The sequence below is a fragment of the Peromyscus maniculatus genome, chromosome X, assembly GCF_049852395.1.
Source record: "Peromyscus maniculatus bairdii isolate BWxNUB_F1_BW_parent chromosome X, HU_Pman_BW_mat_3.1, whole genome shotgun sequence".
Classification (NCBI taxonomy): domain Eukaryota; kingdom Metazoa; phylum Chordata; class Mammalia; order Rodentia; family Cricetidae; genus Peromyscus; species Peromyscus maniculatus.
In genome coordinates, this window is record NC_134875.1 from 110,139,063 (window position 1) to 110,161,667 (window position 22,605).

Here is a 22,605-nt window from a genome sequence, read left to right on the forward strand (position 1 = left end):
CCAGCTTTTATTTTCTACCTCTGAATCTGTTTCTTCTCATTACTCAGTGAGGATAACCTCAGTTTGAAAGGAAAGTGGAATGAGAGACCCAGAAAAAGTGAGCATGTTTTTCATAGAGATTGGAGCTGTCACCCTAAATGTTTTAATTCAAGGACACAGCATCCTGGTGTGGGCTAGGGCGGTAAAGACAGAACATTGTAAAGGGCATACAATTAAACTGGAAGGGAAAGTCAGAGATTTGGGGAAGGGGAGATACAACAGAATCTCTCAACTTGGCACTATTGATATATGAGGCTCATCCATTCTTCTTGATATCTTAGCATCCAGTCTCTAGCAAGAGAATTATTGGAGAAGGAGAAGAGAAGTAGGCTAGAGGACACAGGACAAATGTTACCACCAGCCCCTGTAACTTCCCCCAAACATACTATGATGCTTGTGTCATAAATTGAAGAACCGGTTTAGCTTTGAAGATAGTTTGCAAATGGGCACTGGTTACATGACCTACGCTTCAAGAAGCACTGACTTACAGTGCTTATTGGCCAGAAGCCAGGCACAGGGCCCTAATCCTTTTATGAATAAGTCTGGAAAACTGTTCCAGATACCAGGGTGGGGAGCATGCCCTGAACTCCCAGTGCTGTCACTGTGGCATGCTTTAAGTTTGAGTTTTCTTCCTTTTTGTTTTTGTGTTTATGCGTTTATTGACTTGTGTGTTCATATATTTCATTGATTCTTTTTCCAAAAATGGCTTTTCAGGGCAGGAGGGAAAAGAGACGGGGGAGGTTGCTCTGCATAGTATACAGTACAGCTGAGATTCTCTTTCATTTTCCAGATCCTGATGTTGAGGAAAAAGAATTGTTCAAGGATGCATAGGTTGTAGTAATGTTTCTGGTACATGTGCCGGAGTAGGTATTGTTATAGTTTCAGACCCTGCGACAAGAAGGATCCCCTCTTACTGAATCTGCTGTTGTCATCAAAGGGACTAGAATTACCTTAGGTCTGAAATAGAGCCAGGTTATAGAGCTCTTATGTGCCAGAGCAAGAAAATGGATCTCTAAGTCTATTTACCAGCTTTCAAAACTCTGCAAAAATAGTCCATTTTAATATTCATTAGAAAAAAATGCCCAACAAAACGAAAGTGCTCATCTTAACATTGCAATAACAGACCTTGTAACAATACTTATTCAAATCCATTAGGCCTTGTTGAAATGAGATATCAATGTAGTTTACTAGGGCTTCTGTGCCACAATGGACAATAGGGTTCAGGCAGATAATGACTGTGCACTTACCCACATGCTCTAAGATTCTTTTTCCAATGTGTTGTCAGCTTCTACCTTCAAAGTGCCCTTACTGCTAACACCTTACATCTCGGAAGCTTGCCCTAAGGGATGCTGTAGTGAGCCTCTCTACTGAGTGTTTTTTTTTTTTTTTTTTTTTTTCGAGACAGGGTTTCTCTGTGTAGCTTTGTGCCTTTCCTGGAACTCACTTGGTAGCCCAGGCTGGCCTCGAACTCACAGAGATCCGCCTGCCTCTGCCTCCCGAGTGCTGGGATTAAAGGCGTGCGCCACCACCGCCCCCTCTCTACTGAGTGAAGGGAGCTAGAAGCTCTGGGAATTTGTTCTCCTATGCAGCCTTCAAGCAATGACTGATAGACATAGTAATATAACAGCTTCTGTTCCTTTGACTGTTGGGACAACTCTACAATTAGCATATGTGCCAGATTAGCATCTGCTCCAGATTAGCATAATATGGGGGTAGACAGAAGATAACTTCTGTTGGATTTGAGACTGAATCCTTATTCCCTAGTTTCTCATGTAAATATTTTCTTTTTTGCTTTCTAAAAAGGATTTATTTATTTTTATTTTACTTGCATATATGTACATGTAGACCATTTGCATGCCTGGTGCCTAGGGAGGCCAGAAGGAGGCACCAAATCCCCTGGAACCAGTATCATAGACACTTGTGAGCTACCATGTGGGCACTGCAAACTGAATCTGGGTCCTCTGTGGGTGCAGCAAGTGCATGTTACTGCTAGGTCATCTTGCCAACACCAAGGAAACTTTTTTTTATTTTTCAGTTTTGAGACTTTCATGTATGAGTAATTATATACATAATTTCTTCCCTTCCCTCTCCCCCTCTAACTCCTCCTTTGTCCTCACCACTCCCTCTAAAATCCATGACAATTATTGATCTATATCTATCAATAATATACTATATATAGTATATATGCAGAACATACACATATAATATATTCTGAGGCCATTTAATGTTGCTTGTGTCTGTGTTTAGGGATGACCACTTGGGACTGAATAATCTATCAAGAGGCTCATCCCTGGAGCAGACTGAGTTTTCCTTTCTCAGTAGCCATTGATTGCTCTTCATCTAGGGGTGGGGCCTTGTGAAATTTCCCCCACTCAGTTGACATGTCATCTGGCATTGTCATTATGCGGGTCTTATTAGGCAACCATATTGTTGAGATTTCATAAGTGCACCATACCTGTTATAGCAAGAAGACATTATCTCACAGCAGGTATCCTGGTCTTCTGGCTCCAGAATCTTTCCTTCATTCTTGCATAGTGTTCTCTGAGCCTTAAGAATAAGGGTAGCATTGTAGATGCATAGATTAAGGCTGGGAAACCCATGGTCACTTATTCTCTGCATTTTTGTCCAATTGTGGATCTCTGCAAAAAGAAGTTTCTTTGATGAAAAAACCACTTATCTGTGGGTATAAGGCTAAGTATTGTAAAATACAGTTAGAAATTATACTGGTTTAGGAAAATGGAGGTAGTTTAGAGTCTATGACCACTCCAGCTACAGGTGCAGGTAGTTGACTAAGTTTACAGTATCAAGCATGAGTTTCTTTTTATTGAGCAGATCTTAAGTCTAATTAGACAGCTGTTGGTTACCCCTAAGATAAAATGCTACTACTGTACCATTGTGAAACAATTTCTTATATTTTTGGTTGTGAATCTAGCCTTTAATGGCTGAGCCATCTCTCCAGTCCATGAAGCAATTTCTTGATAAAGCATTTGGACACACAATTTTCCCAAAAGTTCTGCTTTGGGGAAACTCAACTAATGACATGTTCTATTTTTAAATTTAGTTATTAATTTTAATATTTTTTAAGACATGGTCTGGCTGGGATTGCAGGTGTGCTCTGTAGAACCAGTTCTCCAGCAAAGCAGTCCAGCCAATGCAACATCCATGAATAAGGCTGCAGGTTCCAACCTATGCAGAGTCTAAGCACTGAAGGAAAATCCTTTCAGCTTTCCCCTACTTCCCACATCTTGCTTCCTCTTGAGACCCTGAGAAAAATGAGGCAGAGCATCAGGTAGTCTGTTATTCCTGTTCTTCATCTCTCAACTCTTGGGCCATGATTTCAGTCCATGTTGGTTCCACTGCTGTGAGTCTATGGTAAGACAGCACATCATGGCAGGGAGTTGCGGAATCCACAGCTCAACTCACAGAGGCCTGAATGCAAGAGGAAACAAAGGGTCCAGAGTCCCAGGATCAACTTCAAAGGCATTTTCCAATGATTTAACTTCCTGCCTTTCCTAGGCTCACATCTTTAAGAATCTAATCCTTTCTGTGTTAGGCTGCATATAGGGGTATATATCCTTGTGATATTGTGACATGATATTGTGGTCTACAAATAGGCTTGTCCCCATTCATAGCTATTCTGTGATGCATGTGGCCTGCAGGCTGCAGTTTAGATACACCTGCTAGATCAAGTCTTAATTTAACACACAGACCTTTGGAGATATTCCAGATCCAAACTATAGTAGATTCTCATAAACTTTGCACCATTTGTCTTTCTATTTTAGCTTTTTATCCAAAGAAAACACACCTATTTTTGCCTTTAGGGACTATATTTCATTCCTTCTGCTATGTCTTACTTATTAATGACCTCTTTAATTCCCATCTTCTTCAATCTGGCTTAAAACAAATTTTAGTGTTGCTCAGATGGACATAACGTATACCAATTCCCTCCCCCACAATATTGGATAGCTCCAAATACAGTAATAACCTCCCTCCCTTCTTCCTTGATTTTCTTAAAATTTATTAAATGCATTTATTTATTGCACATGTGTGCATGTGTGAATGCATACACGCCATGGCACCCATGCAGAGGTCAGAAGACAACATTGAGAATGAATTTTATCCTACCATATAGGTCCCAGAAATCGAACCAGGGTTATTTATAAGCCTTGGCTAGAAGTGCCCTTACCTATTGAACTATCTTGTCAACCATCTCCCAGGTTTTTGTTTTTAAGACAGGTCTCAGGGTCTCATGTATCTCCTCAGGCTTGCCTCATATTTGCTGTGTAGCTAATGATGACCTTAACCTCCTGATTTTCCTCCACAGTCCTTACGTTGTGATTAGAGGTATATCTTATCATGTGTGGCTTTTTAATTTATTTTTTTTCTTATGACAAGATATCATTATATAGCCTAAGGTCTCCTCAAATTTGTAATCCTCCTACAACAGCCTCCTGACCATGGTATTACAAGCAGTCCTCTTATTTTCTTCTTAATCAAGTGTGTCACAAGAGATATTTCTACATGTTGCTTCAGTTCTTTGATGTGTGTGTGTGTGTGTGTGTGTGTGTGTGTGTGTGTGTGTGTGTGTGTGCACATGTGTGTGTGTAGGCTAGAGGTCAACCTTGGGTATTGCTCCTCAGGAGCTTTTTACCTTTTTTTTTTTTTTTGACAGGATCTCTCACAGAACCTAGAGCTTACCAATTTGGCTAGGCTGGCTGGTCAGCAAGCTCCAGGGAAAGCCCTGGCTCTGCCTCCCCTGCACTGGGATTACAGGTATGTGCTAACCATGCCTGACTTTTTTACATGGGTACTGGGGATCTAATTCAGTTCCTCATGCTTCCCAGCAACACTTTTCTGATTGTATTATCCTCCCAGCCCGTGGCCTCATTTTCAATTAGCACCCACAATCTATTGACACTTTTATGTTTCTGAGGTTAGCAATGACATTTTATGTTTTCATTTCTCCAAGGAAATCTAACTCCAACTCAGATTTAGATTTTTCCAGTATATAGTAACAATACAGATAACTTTTGTGACCTCAAAATGCATGGGAGTTTCTCACCAACACAAAGCAAGCCATTCTGAAGTAGATGCCAACTGAGTATCTTCTGGTTTAGTTCTGACACTGTATACGTAGAGATACATCAGAGCCCATGAGTTGAAGGTTCAGTTCTCATGATTCTCACTCCATTTACTGTAGATGTCACTCAAAACCCCAAGGATGTTTTGGCCTGTGCTTCTGACCATGAGATATGAATCAGAGTCATAACTCCCCTTATTTGTTTTGTTTGTTTGAATGTTTCACAGATCTCAGGGCAATGTGCTTATCGGCTTTGGGTAAGGCTATTGTAAAGGATACAGATGATGCCAGGCATAAGCAGAGGCATGGGAAGAGTACAGAGCTTCCATGCCCTTCCTAGACCCTCCACTGTTGAGCTAGCTGGAAGCACTCCAAACCTTGACCTTTTGAGTTTTTCTGGAGCCTTCACTGCAAATTCATGCTGATAGGAGACTGATGAGGGGAACCAACAAAGCCTGTCTGTTCAGGTTCTCCTTGGTCTTTCTTTATAGTAATCCTCCCTCCAGGTTATGGGGCAAGATTGCTTTAGAAAGAACAGGGTCTTCTGATCTAACATGAGACAAGGTAGATCATAGGAGGTAGGTTTCGCCAGAATCTGTGGTCTGTTATCTCAATGTCCCAGAATAAGAGCATACTATGTGCCAGATCTGATGTCAAGCACGTATGAGGTGCACATTATGGTTACTGTTATCTTCACACCTTCTCCAGTGTACCAGTCCCTTGAAGTCTCATGATCCAAGCTTTAGAGGCAAGTTTAAGAGCTGCTTGTCTTTTCCATTCTACCACATCTAGTCTATCAACAAGAGGTCATCTTTTTCAAAGTTAAAAAAAAAAGAAAAGAAAAAAATTATGTATATGGGTGTTTTGCTAGATGTGTATCTGTGCACCACGTGGGTGCCTGGTACCCCCAGAGGCCTGAAAATGGCATCAGATTCCACGAAACTAGAGCCACAGGTGGCTATAAACTGGCCATGTGCGTGCTGGGAATTGAATCTGTGTCCTCTGAAAGAGCAGCCAGTGCTCTTAACCACTGAACCATCACTCTAGCCCTGTAAGAGATATTTTGAGTGTATACCTAGAGGGCATTTTTAACATCTCTGCTTTTCTTCATCCAGATTACTATCACCTGTAGCCTTTCCAACACTCTCTATTTTCCCCTACCTTTTCTAGCATGTTGTTTTCTATATGTTAATAGCAGCAGTGGTGAACTCATTAAGACTCAAGCCAAGGCAACTGATTGAAACCTTCTATGGATTCCCATTGCAGTTAAAAACCAGCATCTTTTGCCAAAATGGTCTACAAAAGCCCTGCTAGTCCCTGTCTACCATGTGTTTAGGCTTTGCGTTCTGGGATTGTACATCCCCATTGCAGGGCTTTGACACATATGCTCACCTCTTCCTTCAATGTTGTTTTTCTTGGTTTCTTCTCACCTTTTCAATTTAACTTCTTATAGAGATGCTTGTCCCACCACCCCTCCCCCATTCTCTTCTTCAGATTCTGTGTTTTATATATATATATATATATATATATATATATATATATATATATATATATATAAAACTTAAGAGGATTTATAATCCTGGTTTGTCCATTTAGCTCTGTCTCTCCTTTCCCACAACAATAAGCTCTGAGGGCAGATAGTGAGCAAACTCTTCACTCTTGTGCATTGTTTTCTCCCCCAAAACAGTGGGGACGGAAGAATGATGACACTTGGTAGATGTTCAGGATATTCATCTGGAACTGAGAGACCCTTGTAAAGCCTCTATACTTCTAATGTGAGCATCAGAGCACTTTCCCCATGAGCTCTGTAGCAGTTTGTGTTGTCCATTTCCCCATAGCACACAAAACCTACAACTATGTTGTTGTTTGTCTTATCTTGCTCATTTCTAAGTCCTCAACATCTAGCACAGTGCTTAGATTACAACAGACAACATTAATACAAGTGATAAATGAATGAAGTTATTCTTTTGTTAAAAGGTGACGGGGAGAGGAAGATGTCTCAGTGCTTGTGTGGAGACCTGATGGCTTGTATCCTATCCCCAGATTCCACAAAGTTGAAGCAGACCCAACTCCTGAGAGCTGTCCTCTGACTTCTACATGTACACTGTGGCATGTATGCTTTCACACACACACACACACACACACACACACACACACACACACACACCAAAATAATAAAAAAAATTAAAAGACGACTTAGTTACAAGCACAGGACAACTGAGAGCTGGTTGCCAGTTATTTCTTTAAGGACAGAAGGTAAAGTACTGTGTTTTTGGAGATACAGATCTGAATCCTCTTCTGAGGCAAAATAACTCATTTATTATAGAAGGAGAATACTTTGGGGAAGCAAGCTATTGAACTACAAAGATAAAACAAAAATCCCTTTTTGAAATAGAGTTTGGGGGAAGGAGATGCTAAAGTGCTGTGCGAAAATACATGAAAAGTAGTAGAGTTCCAATTCTACACATTGCTTCTTGCTAAAAGAAAGGTTTCCTCTTTGTGGGTTCTTGTGGAATGAAGCTAAGGTCTAAGGAGAGAGATGACATATGGCCACTGAATCATGGCACAGAACCAGGAGTTAAGAAGAGAAGTGGTTGGCTCAAAGTGTCACTGACAAGATCCAGTTTTCATTTCCTGTTGGGCTTGGCATTTGCTACTCTACTATTTTTCCAAATCATCAATGAATTTTTGATGAATATTATAATGTCGTTTGTGTTTTGACTTAGCCACACTCTAGGAACATGACTGGAACATTCTGTCACTTACAAAAAGGAGTTAATATGCAGTACCATATACATATGCAGAATTCTAAATTAAATTATTGCATACTTTGGAAAATTGATTTTTAAAATATATATATTTTACATTTATTTATTTATTTATTTATTTGTTTATTTATTTATTGGGAGGACATAAGTATAACCATGTACATGTGGAGGTTAGATGACATGTTTGTGGGGTTGATTCATTCCTTCTACCATGTGAGTCTCAAGGATCAAACTCGGGTCATCAGGTTCAACAGCAAGTTCTTTCTTTCTTTCTTTCTTTCTTTCTTTCTTTCTTTCTTTCTTTCTTTCTTTCTTTCTTTCTTTCTTTCTTTCTTTCTTTCTTTCTTTCTTTCTTTCTTCCTTCCTTCCTTCCTTCCTTCCTTCCTTCCTTCCTTCCTTCCTTCCTTTCTTTCTTTCTTTCTTTCTTTCTTTTTTTTTGAGACAGGGTTTCTCTGTGTAGTTTTTGGTGTCCATCCTGGATCTCGCTCTGTAGACAGGCTGGCTTGAACTCATAGAGATCCACCTGGCTCTGCCTCCTGAGTGTTAGGATTAAAGGCGTGTGCCACCACTGCCTAGCTGACAGCAAGTTCTTTTACCCACTGACCTATCTTGTTCCCTCTAAATAATTGGATCTTTGTATATCTTCCTTTTGAAGATTTATTTGTAAGTGTGTGTGTGTGTGTGTGTGTGTGTGTGTGTGTGTGTGTGTGCGCGCGCGCACACACACACGTAATTTATGCACAAGAGTGCAGTACCTATGGAGGTCAGAAGAGGGCACTGGATCTGGAGCTAGAGTTAAAGGCAGTTGTGAGTTGCCCAACATGGGTGCTAGGAACCAAACTTGGATCTTATGCAAGAGCAGTATGAACTCTTAACCTCTTAGCCACCTCTCTAATCCTTTGTGGTCCATATGCAAGTTTAGTGTTACTTTTCCTCTTGACTAGAAAAGATGTTTTATATAAATATGTTAGTTCTATGACAAATGTGCATACAGAAAAAGTTTGTATTTATTATTCCACACAGGTGTTTTCAATTTTTACTTGGAAAAGGATATCAGTATTTATTCTCTGGATCCATTTTTTTTGTTGCTAAAAGCTCTTCCACATTTTAATATTCCTTATATTATTATTAGAATTAAAACTATACATTGGGGCTGGAAAGATGGCTGGCAGTTAAGACCTCATACAGCTCTTACAAAGGATCTGACTTTGAATCCTGGTACCCATGTCAGGCAGCTCACAACTGTCTGTAACTCCAGCTCTTAGTGATCTGACAACTTCTTCTGGCTTCCATAGGCATGTAGGTGCACACACACACACACACACACACACACACACACACACAATTAAATAATAAAATAATTCTTCAAACAAAACAAAACAGCAACAACAACATCAAAACACACACACACACACACACACACACACACACACACACAAACACACACATACCATGTCTTTACTTGATTTATATGTGATTCATGTTTGTATATCCTGTGAAGTATATTCTAGAATTTTTACACTGGCTGTTTCCCTCTTTGCATTTATTTTAAAAATATGTTTCCATTTCCAAAAATATATACTTGCTTTGTAAGGTGGTACATATCAGATAAGGTGAGATCCTGTGTAGGAAAGTACACTTACACAAAGCCTTTTAGATGTGTGCATAACTTATCTACATCACTACCATTCTCTCTCTTCATTGTTAAGGGCATCCTTATTTTATAGGATATTTGATTTTTGTTATAATTCTTACTTAATTCATCTTATTTATTTATTTATTTATTTATTTATTTATTTATTTATTTATTTATTTATTTATTTTACAGGTGTGAAAGCCATTCCTGGTTTTGTTTGTTTGAAAGATGTAAGAGGACATTGTTTTGGGGAACTGAGGAAGCATTTTCTTTTATTGGAAGATAAAAGCCTCCTTTCCTATAGCCACTGCTCCTCCTCCTGGTTTGGATGTACATGACAGATCCTGATTCTTGGAGCTATGGCTGTCATCTTGGGAACTCGAGGAAAAAATACTGACTTGTTTAGAGTGGCAAGGGGAAAGAACTTGAAAGAGCCTGGGTCTTTTGACATCATAGAGTTTCTGACCAAGCCCAGAGTTCCCTCTCTTCACATTCCTGGATCAGTGAGATAGCAAAATAGCTATTGATTGAGCCGTTACTACTCAAGGACGAATGCTAATCAATGGTGTACTTCCATGTGCTTCTGTGGAGGTATACATCTGAGTGTGGTCCCTTGCGGGGACTTCTGTACACTAGGAAAGAATGTGAGAGTCAGAAGTTTGGAACAGGCCAGGTGTGTAGAACATATCACTCATTCCAGCACTTGGGAGGCAGAGGCAGGCAGATTTCAATGGGTTTGAGTCCAACTTGATCTACTTAGTGAGTTTCAGGCTAGCCAGAGCTGTATAATGAGAACTTGCCATATATATATATATATATATATATATATATATATATATATATATATGAACTGACTGAGTTAGTAAAATGAGTCTTCCCTTGCTGTTTTCTACAATGAGCACAATGTCACTAACTCACAGAGCTTTTGAAAGGACTAAATAAAATGATTTAAATGAAAGCACTTTGCAGCTTAACAATGGCTTTATGGATGTATTGTTAGATATCCTACCACTCTTGGACTGTAGTATGTGTGTGTTGGGGGTGGGAGAGGTGAAGGTATACAGGTAAAAAGGACTTTGGTGAATTGTGTTTTGTGAACAACACTGTGCCCTGCTCCTCTGAAGTGATTTTTACTGAAATATGCTCCGAAGTCTTAATCTGTCCCTTCTATGTCCAGTTCCCTCTGACTTACTTCCCATTTTCCGTACATTGAGTGAGACTCACTATTTCATTTTCCTATTCCTCATCTTGACTGTCCCTGTCAGAAATAGACTTACCTTGTACCCTGTTTCCTTGAGCCCCTTCATTAATTATCACTCATCGACCTAGTGTGGGCTGGTGTGTGCCAAGGGCTTCTTGCACAGCAGGTTCAGACTTTGATGGGAGCCTTGAACTGACAACAGGAGTTGTCAGGGTCATGGAATGAAGTCAAGTCAAGTGCTTGCCTTCTTGGTGTTTCTGAGAGGCCCCAGCTGGGACTGATGCTCAGATGACAACTACTCACCGCTCCACAAGGTTGGACCCTGTTGATGTCCTCTGTGCTTGATGATGACTTCACCCCTGACTTGGAGGAGGTGGTTGACTCAGAAAATTGAAAGGGGGTGGGTTCTAAGTCTATCCACTCTGTGGAGTATTTCTACTGAAGTGATTTGGGTTTTTGTTTTGTTTTGTGGTTGTTTTGTTTTGTTTTGATTTGATTTGATTTGGTTGTTTTTGTTTGGGATTTTTTTTTTGAGGTAGAATCTCTCTTCATAGCCCTGGCTGTCCTGGAACTCACTATTTAGACTAAACTGACCTTGAACTCACAGACATACACCTGCCTCTGACTCCTGAGCACTGGAATTAAAGGTGCAAACCACCATGCCTGTCCCAAAGGGAAACTTATATGAAGTTAATTTCACAGACTGAAAAAGTTCAACAACAAAGCCATGTTCAAAAACAGTGACCATGAGCCTTAGAATTTGAAAAATATTTCTCCAGGTACCTAATCTTGGCCCTTGCCAAACCTAAAAGTAGACATTTCCCTTTGTTTTGTTCTCTTCTGTTGTCTCTTTTGTGCCAAGATCTAAGGTCAATGCATCAATAAAAGCAGTAGAGCCAAGTAAGCAAGGATTCTGAGCCCAGCGATCATGACAGCCCATCCATTTTTAACCATGTTCGACCTACAAACTAGGGTGGTGTCTTATAGTTTGATGTAATGGTATAATTTTATTATTTGGTGACTGCTTACTGAGGGCTGATTATTAAATAACTTTAACAGCTCCCAAGCGGCCAAGCTTGGATCTGAGCAATGTCTGATATCAGCACCCCTGCTTCCCCCAATTTTTAATGAACCTTTTCTCATTTTCTGGCCTCTAGATAATACAGCTAAAGATAGACTTTTCCGACATTTTGAAGTTCACTATACTCCTCAGAAAATGTGAGAGAATGCAGCCAGCCTCCTCAGGAAGATTAGGAGGGCAGTAAGATAACACAGCCACCTCCAGGCTGATATTTGAGCCCTGCTTTCTACACGGTCAAGCCTTTCAGAGGCAGCCAGCCTATGGCTTGTATCAAACTCTATATTTAGGAAGAACAACTGTGAGCTATGACAGGAATTCTCTTTAACACTTAGCCTTAAACCAAGTTCCCCTCTATCCCCAAGCCAGGAGCAGCTCTCAGGACCGGAGAGCCAGAGCACTCCAGCTATTTCAGCCACATGAAAAGCGCTGGAATTGAGATCCCAGCTCAGACGACACCGGGAGTTCCTTCTACCCTCTAAAGAGCTTTGTGTTTTCTCACCTGGCTGCTTGGGACTGTCCTCAGGCAGTAAACAAATCCAGAGAGCAGGTAAGCAGAAGGACCCAGCTTTGGCTCTCCACTTTCTAGAGGAAATTTCTTTGATCACTGACGTAAAGTGACTACTCATAACTTTGTAGTTTGCTAAGTACTGGGTGTAGCTTCTTTGTCAATTGCCCGCTCACTGGTGATAACACTGATTGTATAAAGTAAGTGTGTGTGTGTGTGTGTGTGTGTGTGTGTGTGTGTGTGTGTGTGTGTGTGTGTGTGTGTTGAACTAAAGGGGTTTTCATTGACAGAAATGTTAAAAAATATCTACAATCCAGATATGATAACTATGACCTTGAAGCTCTGCTGGCTAGTGTTACAGTCAGCTGCAGACTGCTAACAGGCTCTAAGCTGAGAATTAATCAGAAGTGTAGGCAGAGGAAAGCTGGAACGTTAGTTTTTGTTTGTTTAAATGAAAACCATTGTGAGAGTTTAGACAGCGTAAGTTTAGAATCCCTCTCTCCTTTCCTTAAGTGCCAGGCTTGGTCTCAACAACAAACTTATGTAGACAGAATCATCTTTTCGAGAGCTTTGCTTTGGTCACGGTTTTCCCGTACCCAGCAGGGTAGAGGGCAGCACTCAGTGTCCTTCTCTCCATGGACACCAGATTCCAAGGTACGGAACTGCAAAAACTCTTTCTCTTCCCTCCCAGCATAGTGAAGTGGTCAGAGCATCATTCCCCACCTCCTTGGGAATTATTTTTAGCTCCAGGACAGAAGATAAATCCCTTTGAGATAGAGCCTTACTCATTTCCTTGACCTTTCAAAAGAACACACAAAGCTCTTCTTTCCAAACAGCGATTGATTTGCCCCTTAATCTCTTCTTGTGAAATTAGTGATATTAATGTTGGATGGTTATAGTAAGTTGAAGGGTTTTATTTAGAAGCTAGATATTAGGTGATGCCCAATCAAAAGCAAATAGGGGTCTATCATCCATGACTCAGCATACAGATCATTAAAATTTCCCACAGACTGCCAGGAAAACTTACCTGTGCTCAGTTGGCAAGCCTCACCAGTTTATTAAAGTCAATATATGCCTTGTCAAACGTGCAGTGTTTCAAATTTTAGCCAGATCCAGGAGACAGACGTAGCGAGTGCATGTTGTAAAGAGTACCTATTTGGATCAGAAGCAGTGGTCCTGAAGTGGGTGGTGGTAGGGTGAGTATAGAAAGCATCGCTTGCTGTTTCCACCCATGGAAGAAGCACGCAGATGCAGAGGGAAGGTGCACTACACTCTACATCCTGATGGAGGTGAATGCTCGACCAGGGAAACAGCCAGGGAACACTGTCTATTTTTATTCATCACTGTGCTTTGCCCTGATTTCTCTGCAAATAATGAGAGCAGCAGGAACTGCTGCTGAACTGATTTATACAAATATTCTGTAGCCTGATGGTGAGAAATGAGAGCAGAAAGAGAACGACTTTCTGTAGATGTCTCTATTGAAGATGGTCGAAGATGTTAAGAAAAGATTCACATACAAATGAGAATCTAACAAAGCTAGATAGGGGAGACAAGGTTCATGCATCTGTTAGGCCAGAGTGGCCCAGAAAATACTATGATCCAGTAGTTAGTGCAAATTGTCAGTGAAACAATAAATCACGGACAAAAATCAATGTAGTATAAGTAAAACCACTCATTGTTTGCTGCTTTTGCATTTCAATTTGCTACTGTAATCACATAAGGGCATTTCCGAATCCTCATGATTGAAATTAATATACAGTAACATAAACAAAAAAACAAAACAATGTTGCCAGGTGGTGGTACACGCCTTTAATCCCAGCACTTGGGAGGCAGAGGCAGGTGGATCTTTGTGAGTTTGAGGACAACCTGGTCTACAGAGCCAGTTCCAGGACAGTTAGGGCTACACAGAGAAACCCTGTCTCAAAAATATGTTAATTCAACTCTAGTTGTATTGCACACACAGTGAACACTGTGCTCAGGTCTTTAAAGTCTTATAAGAATGATAATTTTTGCATTATTTTTCTTAACTTTTGGCAAGTGGAAACGTCAAAAATTAAGCCATTTTAAGCATCTCATTTTGGAATTGAGCTGTGTACCCTAGAATGAATGACAAATTAGAATGTTCTTCACGTCTCTTCTATGCTGAATGGAAGGTAGCACTCCACTTAAAACTAATCATAGAAAAAAATGTATTCTTGATTGTTCAATCTGTTGTTCTTACTTCTTTTTCAACTACATTAAAATTGGGTCTTCCTGGACTCTTATTGTGGAAGCAGTGCCTATATCCTAGCGAAACATTTAGTTGAAACTTTAAAAGTTCTGTTATTTTCATGTACGTAGCTCCCCAAACTATATAAGGTACAATAATTGTAGATATTTTTAAAATAAATATACAATTATTTATCTTCATAGAATAGAAGCTAAGATCTAAAATTAAAAAAAAAAACCCCTGCATTTTTGCCAAAGTTATCTGGTCGTTTATTTCTGTGTTCAAGACCAAGCATCAGTTCTTCACTGTACTTGTCTGCAGATGAGGACAACATTCAGAAGTCGTTAGCTGTGGCCCTTGGAAATAATGCAACAAACATTCACACCACGCTTTGGAGTTCAGAAAGCCTTGCCAGAGGCATTATGTCACTCAAATCTTACCATAACCTGTGAAGCAGGGCCATTTTGAGGAACAGAAAACAGACCTAGAAATATTGAATAACATTGCCCAAACTTCAGGTCACGTGTGAAATATTAATACTGCTCCCTGTGTTCATTCAGTCATATGTTAACACATATGCATAGCGCTCAGTAGATAGAATTCAGTTAACTTATTTAAGGCTTAGAACAGAGCATGTTTTTAATTCAATGAGTTTTTAACTTTTTACTTGCTCTGGTTGATGTTTAACAGACAGCTATAAAAACAGGCCAGAGCTGGGTTCATTATTATTCTTTGTTCCTTTAGCTCCAGCAAACCATAGCCTATATCCCTAGATGGGCTTTGGTCCCAGTGCTCAAAGTTAAGTCTCATGTGTTTAAAGAAAGTTGGGGAAGAAAACACTTCTACACTTTGGGGGGTCCAATATGTAGTCATAATTCTACTTGCCTTCTAAGGTAGTTCTACTGAAAGAAGACTATAAATGAAGGCAGAGTTTTTCTGTCCCAGCTGCCTGGTCGCAAATAAACACACAAAAGCTTATATTAATTACAGAGTGCTCGGCCAACAGCTCAGGCTTATTACTAACTAGCTTTTACATTTAAATTAACCCATTTCTATTAATCTATGTATTGCCATATAGTCAGTGGCTTTATCAGTCTTCTGTCATCTTGCTTCCTGGGAAGCTTGCTCCCACCTCTCCTGACTCTGCCCTTCTTCATCCCAGTCCTCAGTTTGATTTTCCTGCCTAACTTTATCCTGCCTTGCTATTGGTTAGCCATCTAACTTTATCGTGCCTTGCTATTGGCCACCCGCCTAACTTTATCCTGCCTTGCTATTGACTGAACAGCTTTATTATTAACCATAAATCACAAAAGAGTAAATCATATTCACAGCATACAGAAGAAATATTATACAACATAAGACAGCTAAAGAACTTTCTGGCTCCAGTGTGTCTAGAGCCTAGGCTTATTAGGGATGGTTGGGTGGGATATATGTGAAGATTAAACAACTCAGCTCTTCAGATAGTCTCCCAGGTCTCTGGGAGGAGAGGTATATGTACAGCTGAGAGAGGGTATTCGGAAGTGGAGACATCTTTGGGTATTCTACAGAGAATAGTTGCCCCTGGTGAACTGAGTAGCTGCCCTGGCAACAGTGAGTACAGATCAAAAGTTCAGTTTCAAGCCGAGAGCCTCTGAGGCCGAACAAAGGTGTTTTATTCCCACCACCTCTTCAGTTTGCTGCTCTTGGCAGAAGGTCAAGAGGGCAGGGAAAGAGATGATAGGGCCTTTCAAGTTTCTGATCACCTATCATTTGCATCAGGGGCAAGGCATCTCAGTATATCTCCTCTTGAATGATTTATCGAGGTGCTCTAGTGTTCCCTCTCCCAGAGGCATTGGGAAGGAGAGTCTCCAAGTAACTACAGAAACTGAGACTGAAAGAATATATGGCCAGTGAAAGGGGCGACTGCCCAGTTGAATCATGAGTTAAAATTCTAATTTATCAAGACCTTGAATCTGAAGGCTGCCACCTCTAACAGTGTGTTCTTTGTTTTTGTTTTTTATTTTAGGGATAAGATCTCGTGAATATGTCGAAACAGCCAATTTCCAATGTTAGAGCCATCCAGGTAAGTAGGTATATTTGTGTTTTACCATCAACTCGGTGGCTTCTGGTCCGATTCCTTAGTAAGTCATACCAACTGCGATTGTTCATTTCTAACTGATTATTAACTTTAAGAAAAAAAAAAAAAGAACGTTCCTCTTTATAAGACTTAGGGGGCAGAACTGAGAAATAAAACTGATAGGGTGGAACTGAGAACCGAAGCTACTTTTGATTGCTCTGAATCGTAAGACAAAGTTTATAAATGAGAATTACATTCTACAAAAGGTACTAGATTCACAATAACCTATTCTATCCTTTATGAAGAACCAGAGAGAGGCTCCAGAAGGCCCCAAAATAACAAAGAGTGGGAAATACTACTTAATCTAATTTGATCAGTATATCTGGTATGCATGTATAAAAATATAGTACTAAAATATACTGTTTCCCATAAGGATATATAGCTATTACAGGCTAATTAAAATATGTTTGTTTATATGGGATTTTTATATGTCCATTGATAGAGAATAGAAAATTCAATTTTAATTTTTGTAATCAACTGATATGCAGATATAACAGTAGGTCACAGTTTGCTTGACTCATTTGTTTCAAATATATATTTTGGGGCCGGAGGTTTAGCTCAGTAGTAGAGCACACAAATTGTATGTATACAGCTCTGAATTTAATTCCCAGCACTAATAAAATAAAATAAATCTTTCTTTAAACAATAACCTTTTAAAGTCAACAGTTCTTCCAAAGCCTTGTGAGTTTAAGTTCATATATTATTAATTTTCCTCATGTCATTCCAACAAACTTGTTGGTTGCTTAAACTGGCTTAAGTGTCATCCACAAAGAGGAGATGGAGGAGCAGGCATTTGGAATGTAGATACAATATGAAAATAACTTTCAGTACGTGTTTTTACTAAAGACTTAATCTGTTATTTTTTTTTTTTTGAGGGCTCTGAGTTTAACTCTCAAATAGCTCCCACCCCTGGGCACAATACTTTACTGTCAAATTCTGTCTTCCTATTGTCAGCACAGAATCTAACTGTGCTTTCTCCAAAGAAACTTCTTTCCTTTCCTGGCCTTTTCTGAATGCTGCAGAGCACTCAGTGGCTCCTGAGTATTGTAATTCTGATGCACTAAACACAGCATAAACACAGTGACAAATGGCTGACTGAGCTTTGGAGTGCTCTGTGAACATTCAGCCAGGCTGTGAACATGCTGTTGAAGGTTTGAGAAATCCTAGTACACAGCAGTGGTGAAGGGTGTTGGAGAGACAGATCTTTACTTGTCATGACTAATGCATACCCTTAAATTGATGGCGTTCTTAAATGGCAGGACATATACCAGTCTCTGGAAACCTGTCACTGAGCAAGCCCAAGGAGGGGCCTATGCATTTGGCAAGGATTTCCTTTCACATGTTGACAGTTGGCATTCTGCTATCCCTATCTAGTGAGTCTCTTATGTACACTGACAAAACCGTGCCCACTGCCATTATTTTGTCACCTGGACCTGTGAACCTTGAGCCTTGAATCTTCTCTTTTACATGATATTCAAATAGTAGCACGGACTCTGAAACAGACTGCAGTCCTGAATCCATCTTGTGCTGGTGCAGAAACGTGGAAAAGGACTTCCTGCTGTTTTACCCCTCTAGACCTCCATCTGCAAACCTGTGGAATGGAGGTAATAGTAGTTCTGTTTAGGAATTAACAAATGAGACCCCCAAAATAGCATAGTAAGCTATCATTGGAGACCAGCCATTATTCTATTTATATCACAAGGGTAGTTTATGTCAGAGTTTTGATTGCTGCACTCCAAGCTCTTGAAGTGCTAAACAGAAAATTTCCTTTTTATTTTTCAAAACACTATCAAGCTGCTTTTTCATCCCTTCCTTTTAAAGCTGAAAGTGTATTGATTTTTCTTCCTTAGTGCCCTCTGGCTCACACAAATCTCCACTGAAAATTCACCAGCATTTTATTTACTAAATTTGACCTTGATGTATTTTAAGGTCTGCAATATTTAAAAAGCTGCTATTGACCATTCTCAATAGCTGTTATTATGCTGTATTACAAAAAATCCATCCACTTTACCAACAAGGGCAATCAGTGGTTCCTTATGGATGTGGTGTTGTCTCTTTCAATATATTTGATGTTTCACCGAAAGACCTATTTAATGCACTTTCAAATGAAATATTTTTTGTTGTGGCTAGTGTCAGCACTATCTGATATTTTCCTATCATCCTTACATTAACCTTAAACAGGGCACATTAAACAAACATCAAAGTTGTGACACAATACAAAACAGTTCATAGTAGGAACATTAGATTATGATTTTCTCTGGAGCAAACACAAAATCTGATGAGAGAATACTCCAATTGTGTAAATATCATAGGATGCTCTTAAATGGTATAATTAACACACTTTAGTCACTTCATTTTTTTAAAATTACTCTATCTTTTTGTGTGTGGATGTTTTGCCTGGATGTATGTATGTGCACCACCTGTGCCTGGTGCCCAGTGCCCACAGAAGCCTGAAGAGGGAGTCAGATCCACCATGTGAGTACTGGGAAAGGAACCTGGGTCCTCTGAAAGAGCAGCTAGTGCTCTTAACCTCTGACTCATCTTTCCAGTCTATAACCACTTGTTTTTACTAGACTCTTATCTACAGTTCTATTCAACTGCCATTTTCAGGGGGGCATAGTATGTGCCAGGAGTATTGTACACAACAATGAGTTGACACCTCATCTCTGTTCTTGATAAGCTCATAGCTTGCAGTACTTAATACCTACATGACTTTGGGCAAGTAGTTTATCTTGTCTGTCCTCCATCTTTTATCTGTTAATGGAAATAGTAGCAGGACATGTTTCATAGTGTTTCTGCAAGTATGAAATGAATTTAATACATGTAGATGCTAGGCCAGTGTCCAAATGATAGTAATTACTTAATAAATTGCTGTTACCACCCATTGATCAGTCATCAGTTACAAATATCTGTGACTTTAAGCATCCTTAATTTACTTTTCTGTAAAAATTGGGACAAACACTGCTATGTAACAGGACTACTATAATGAATAAACTAGATAGTTCATCACAAATCTCTGTTTCTGGTACACAGTACACACACTCCTTAAAAGATGAGTCATCTGCCTATGCAATGCAAGGAACTCCATTTCCCCCATGTACCAAAGTAACATGGAGGATAGATAGACTAGGCTCATCCTTACAAAAGGTAGATAGCTGTCTTTCATATTTGCTGAAGATGACCGTTATTCCCCACTGCATTAAGTCTCAGCTAATGGCATCAAAACATTTTGAAGGAGCCAGTTTACTTTTCCCCAGACTAGAGAGAGCTCTTTAAGCTGCTTGTAAAGTTTTATATCAGATGTTGACAAGACATTTTCTAGAAAGAACCAGATAGACTGTAAATATGTTAGGCTTTGAATTGTTTGGTCTGCTTCAACTGTCATCTCTGCTATTATTTTCTGAAGCAATCACAAAGCCATAAGTGAATGAATGTGCCTGTTTCCCAATGGCTTGTTTAAAATTTAAAATTTAGGTGGTGGGTTGCATTTGTCCTGTGGATTGCAACTTGACAATCCCATTGTTGATTATAATAGAGCTGCAACCAAGGCGACATCAGCACACTCTGTACACTGGGTCTGTTCCCTTCAATTGAAGGGATGTGACATGACAGGTGGCAGGGAAAGTTAGAACTGCTGAGAAATCTAATGCCATCAGCCATCTGTGCAGTGGCTTTCTCTAATGAGAACAAGTGATACCAGCCATTGGCTGTATCTTCTGGCCCTTCTGAGCACACCAATTTTGGGAGTCCTCACAGGCCTCTCAGGGCCTCAGCTCACACAGCCAGTCATCTCTGGGTTGACATTGATCCATTCTTTCTGGTATTTGTCCTGTCTCTTGAGATCTAAGAGCATCATGACTGACTAGAAAAGAGACTTATGCCCTAGTTGTGGCTGTGCTATGTGATTTGACTAAAATAGTACTCATGATTTGTAAATAGAAGATGTTGTATCAAATGACCTTTAAAGCCCTGACCAGCTTCTAATAGCCTGTGCATCTCCTGAGAATAGCTTCTAAGGCTTAATTTTTGTATAACAAAAATAGTTACAGTACAGTGTACCTTTCATACATTGCAAGTTAGTGTTGAAAAAATTAACTGATGTACCTAGGATTACCTAAGACTGAGTCAGGTGACTCAGTCATTCACTGTGATCCTAAAATGCACTGTTCTATGGTTTTCTTGCTAACTCCACCCATCCTTGATATAGAAGTGAATGGCTGTGGACCATCTCAAGGGAAACCACAAGTGCCAAGTCCACCTGAGATGCAATATCTTTTCATGGATGACTTGTGTTTTCCTCTTAAATAATTCACCCGACATTCATAAATGTCTTTTGAATGAAGATGCTGATAACCACTTAAAGTCATATTAAAAGCAAGTTGGTTTGAAGTGAAAAGCACAAAGCAAAATAATTCCATGATGAATGTGGTCTTGAAATATAAGCAAGTATGGCCACTATATTACCTCTGGCTTAACTGACTTAATCAAGCTTCATGTGATCCTAAATCTAACTGCTTTATCACACATTCAAAGGAATGATTATCTGAGCCTTGCATTGTTAGGGAGCATGTGGTTTCTTATTATGGGAAAATTTCCCTTGCTGCACAATACACATGCAGAATGGAATATTTCTGTACCACACATTTTAGTACTTACTTTATCCACCCGTTATCAGTGCTCTTCTACTCTCCATAGCCCAGGGCATAAAGGCTCCATGGAAACAGAAAGCAGCTCCCATCAAAGCAAAGGCGGTATACAGACAGGTTTGATGGACTGTTTATCCTGGGTTGGATTTCAGGTTTTAAAAAAGGATTCTAAGTGTATGACAGTCCTTACTACAAAGGAGCAGACTACCATCCTGTGTGGCTGGTCAGCTAATCATTGATTAAGCTAAAAATCCTAACAATGACACATACTTTCCTTCATATTTTATTTAAATTAAAAAAGAATTTTAACTTTCATTTGATGTTTGTTTTCCTATAGAGGCAAGACCTTTTCTTTGATCATAGGTCTACTGTTTCTTTCTTACATAAACTACTCAAACACACTGTTTATGATTTTCAATGCTGGTTTCTTCAAAGTGTAGCAAGAATTTGAATATAGCAGTTTAACTCTCAAGTAGGTTTGGTGTTACTCCAGCCAATGCTTTCTGATGCTTTGATGGAGGCTCCAACATTGTGACATGAGGCAAGAAGTCATACCCTGACTACAAGATGTCATGCTTTTAATGCTGACATTTACAAGTGCTTTAGAAATATAACCTGTCCCCCAACCAATTATGCACATTGTCTTAAAAGCTGTACAGTACATTCTTGAAATCTGCTTTACCACGGATGACAAGATTACAGTTGAGTCATTCAGGAAATTGAAGAGAACAAAAAATGTTGAGAACAGAGTGTTTGGGGGGAGACCTTGCAGAATGAAACATCATGGGTGAAAAAGAGTGACTGCGTGGGAGTTTCTCAAAACTGTTGAGTGGGAAAGTTTGGTGTTTTGAATCAATTCCACATTTCAGGTATTTCTAGGTCTTTATGCATTCTACTGCTGTAGAATTTTATTTCAAAATGAATCATCTATCTCTTAGTTAGTAGAGGTGTGTGCTCTTTTGTACCTCTTATTTTAGGCTAATATATCAAAAAAATCTCATTTTCTAGTCTAAAAGCACACTTCTTTCTGCAAATCTTCAGTAAAGATACTATAAATCTCAAAATGTCATGTTGCAATTCATTCAGAGAAGGACAAGGCCCAAGAACAAGACATAGCAGAAAGAAATTCTGAAACATACAAACCTACAGGCTTTCCTGTCTACCATAGGAGAATGGCACACAGGAGGCCATCGATACTGGCAGACATGCTGGGACATTTGAAAACAGAAGATAGCATCAGTGGGTGTGGGAGTCCTTGCAAACACACAGTGTTCAGATAAATCACAGTAGTTTCTGTAAAAGAGCTAGTGAGTGGAGACAAGAA

At 39.6% G+C, this 22,605-nt stretch overlaps 1 protein-coding gene across 3 annotated transcripts in view; it reads left to right on the forward strand.

The window, feature by feature from the left end:
• The first annotated feature begins 12,109 nt into the window (after window positions 1–12,109).
• Smpx (small muscle protein X-linked) overlaps window positions 12,110–22,605 on the forward strand; it is a 51,959-nt gene continuing 41,463 nt past the window's right edge. Inside the window, exons 1-2 of one of the 3 annotated variants that reach the window (XM_006973249.4) lie at window positions 12,110–12,352; window positions 16,525–16,581. In XM_006973249.4, the coding sequence (XP_006973311.1) occupies window positions 16,543–16,581 (39 nt within the window). In that variant the 5' untranslated portion in view covers window positions 12,110–12,352; window positions 16,525–16,542. Of the gene's footprint in view, window positions 12,353–16,333; window positions 16,405–16,518; window positions 16,582–18,117; window positions 18,240–22,605 lie in introns of those variants that run through there. The other 2 variants (XM_076562501.1, XM_076562502.1) reach the window with 2 other exon arrangements.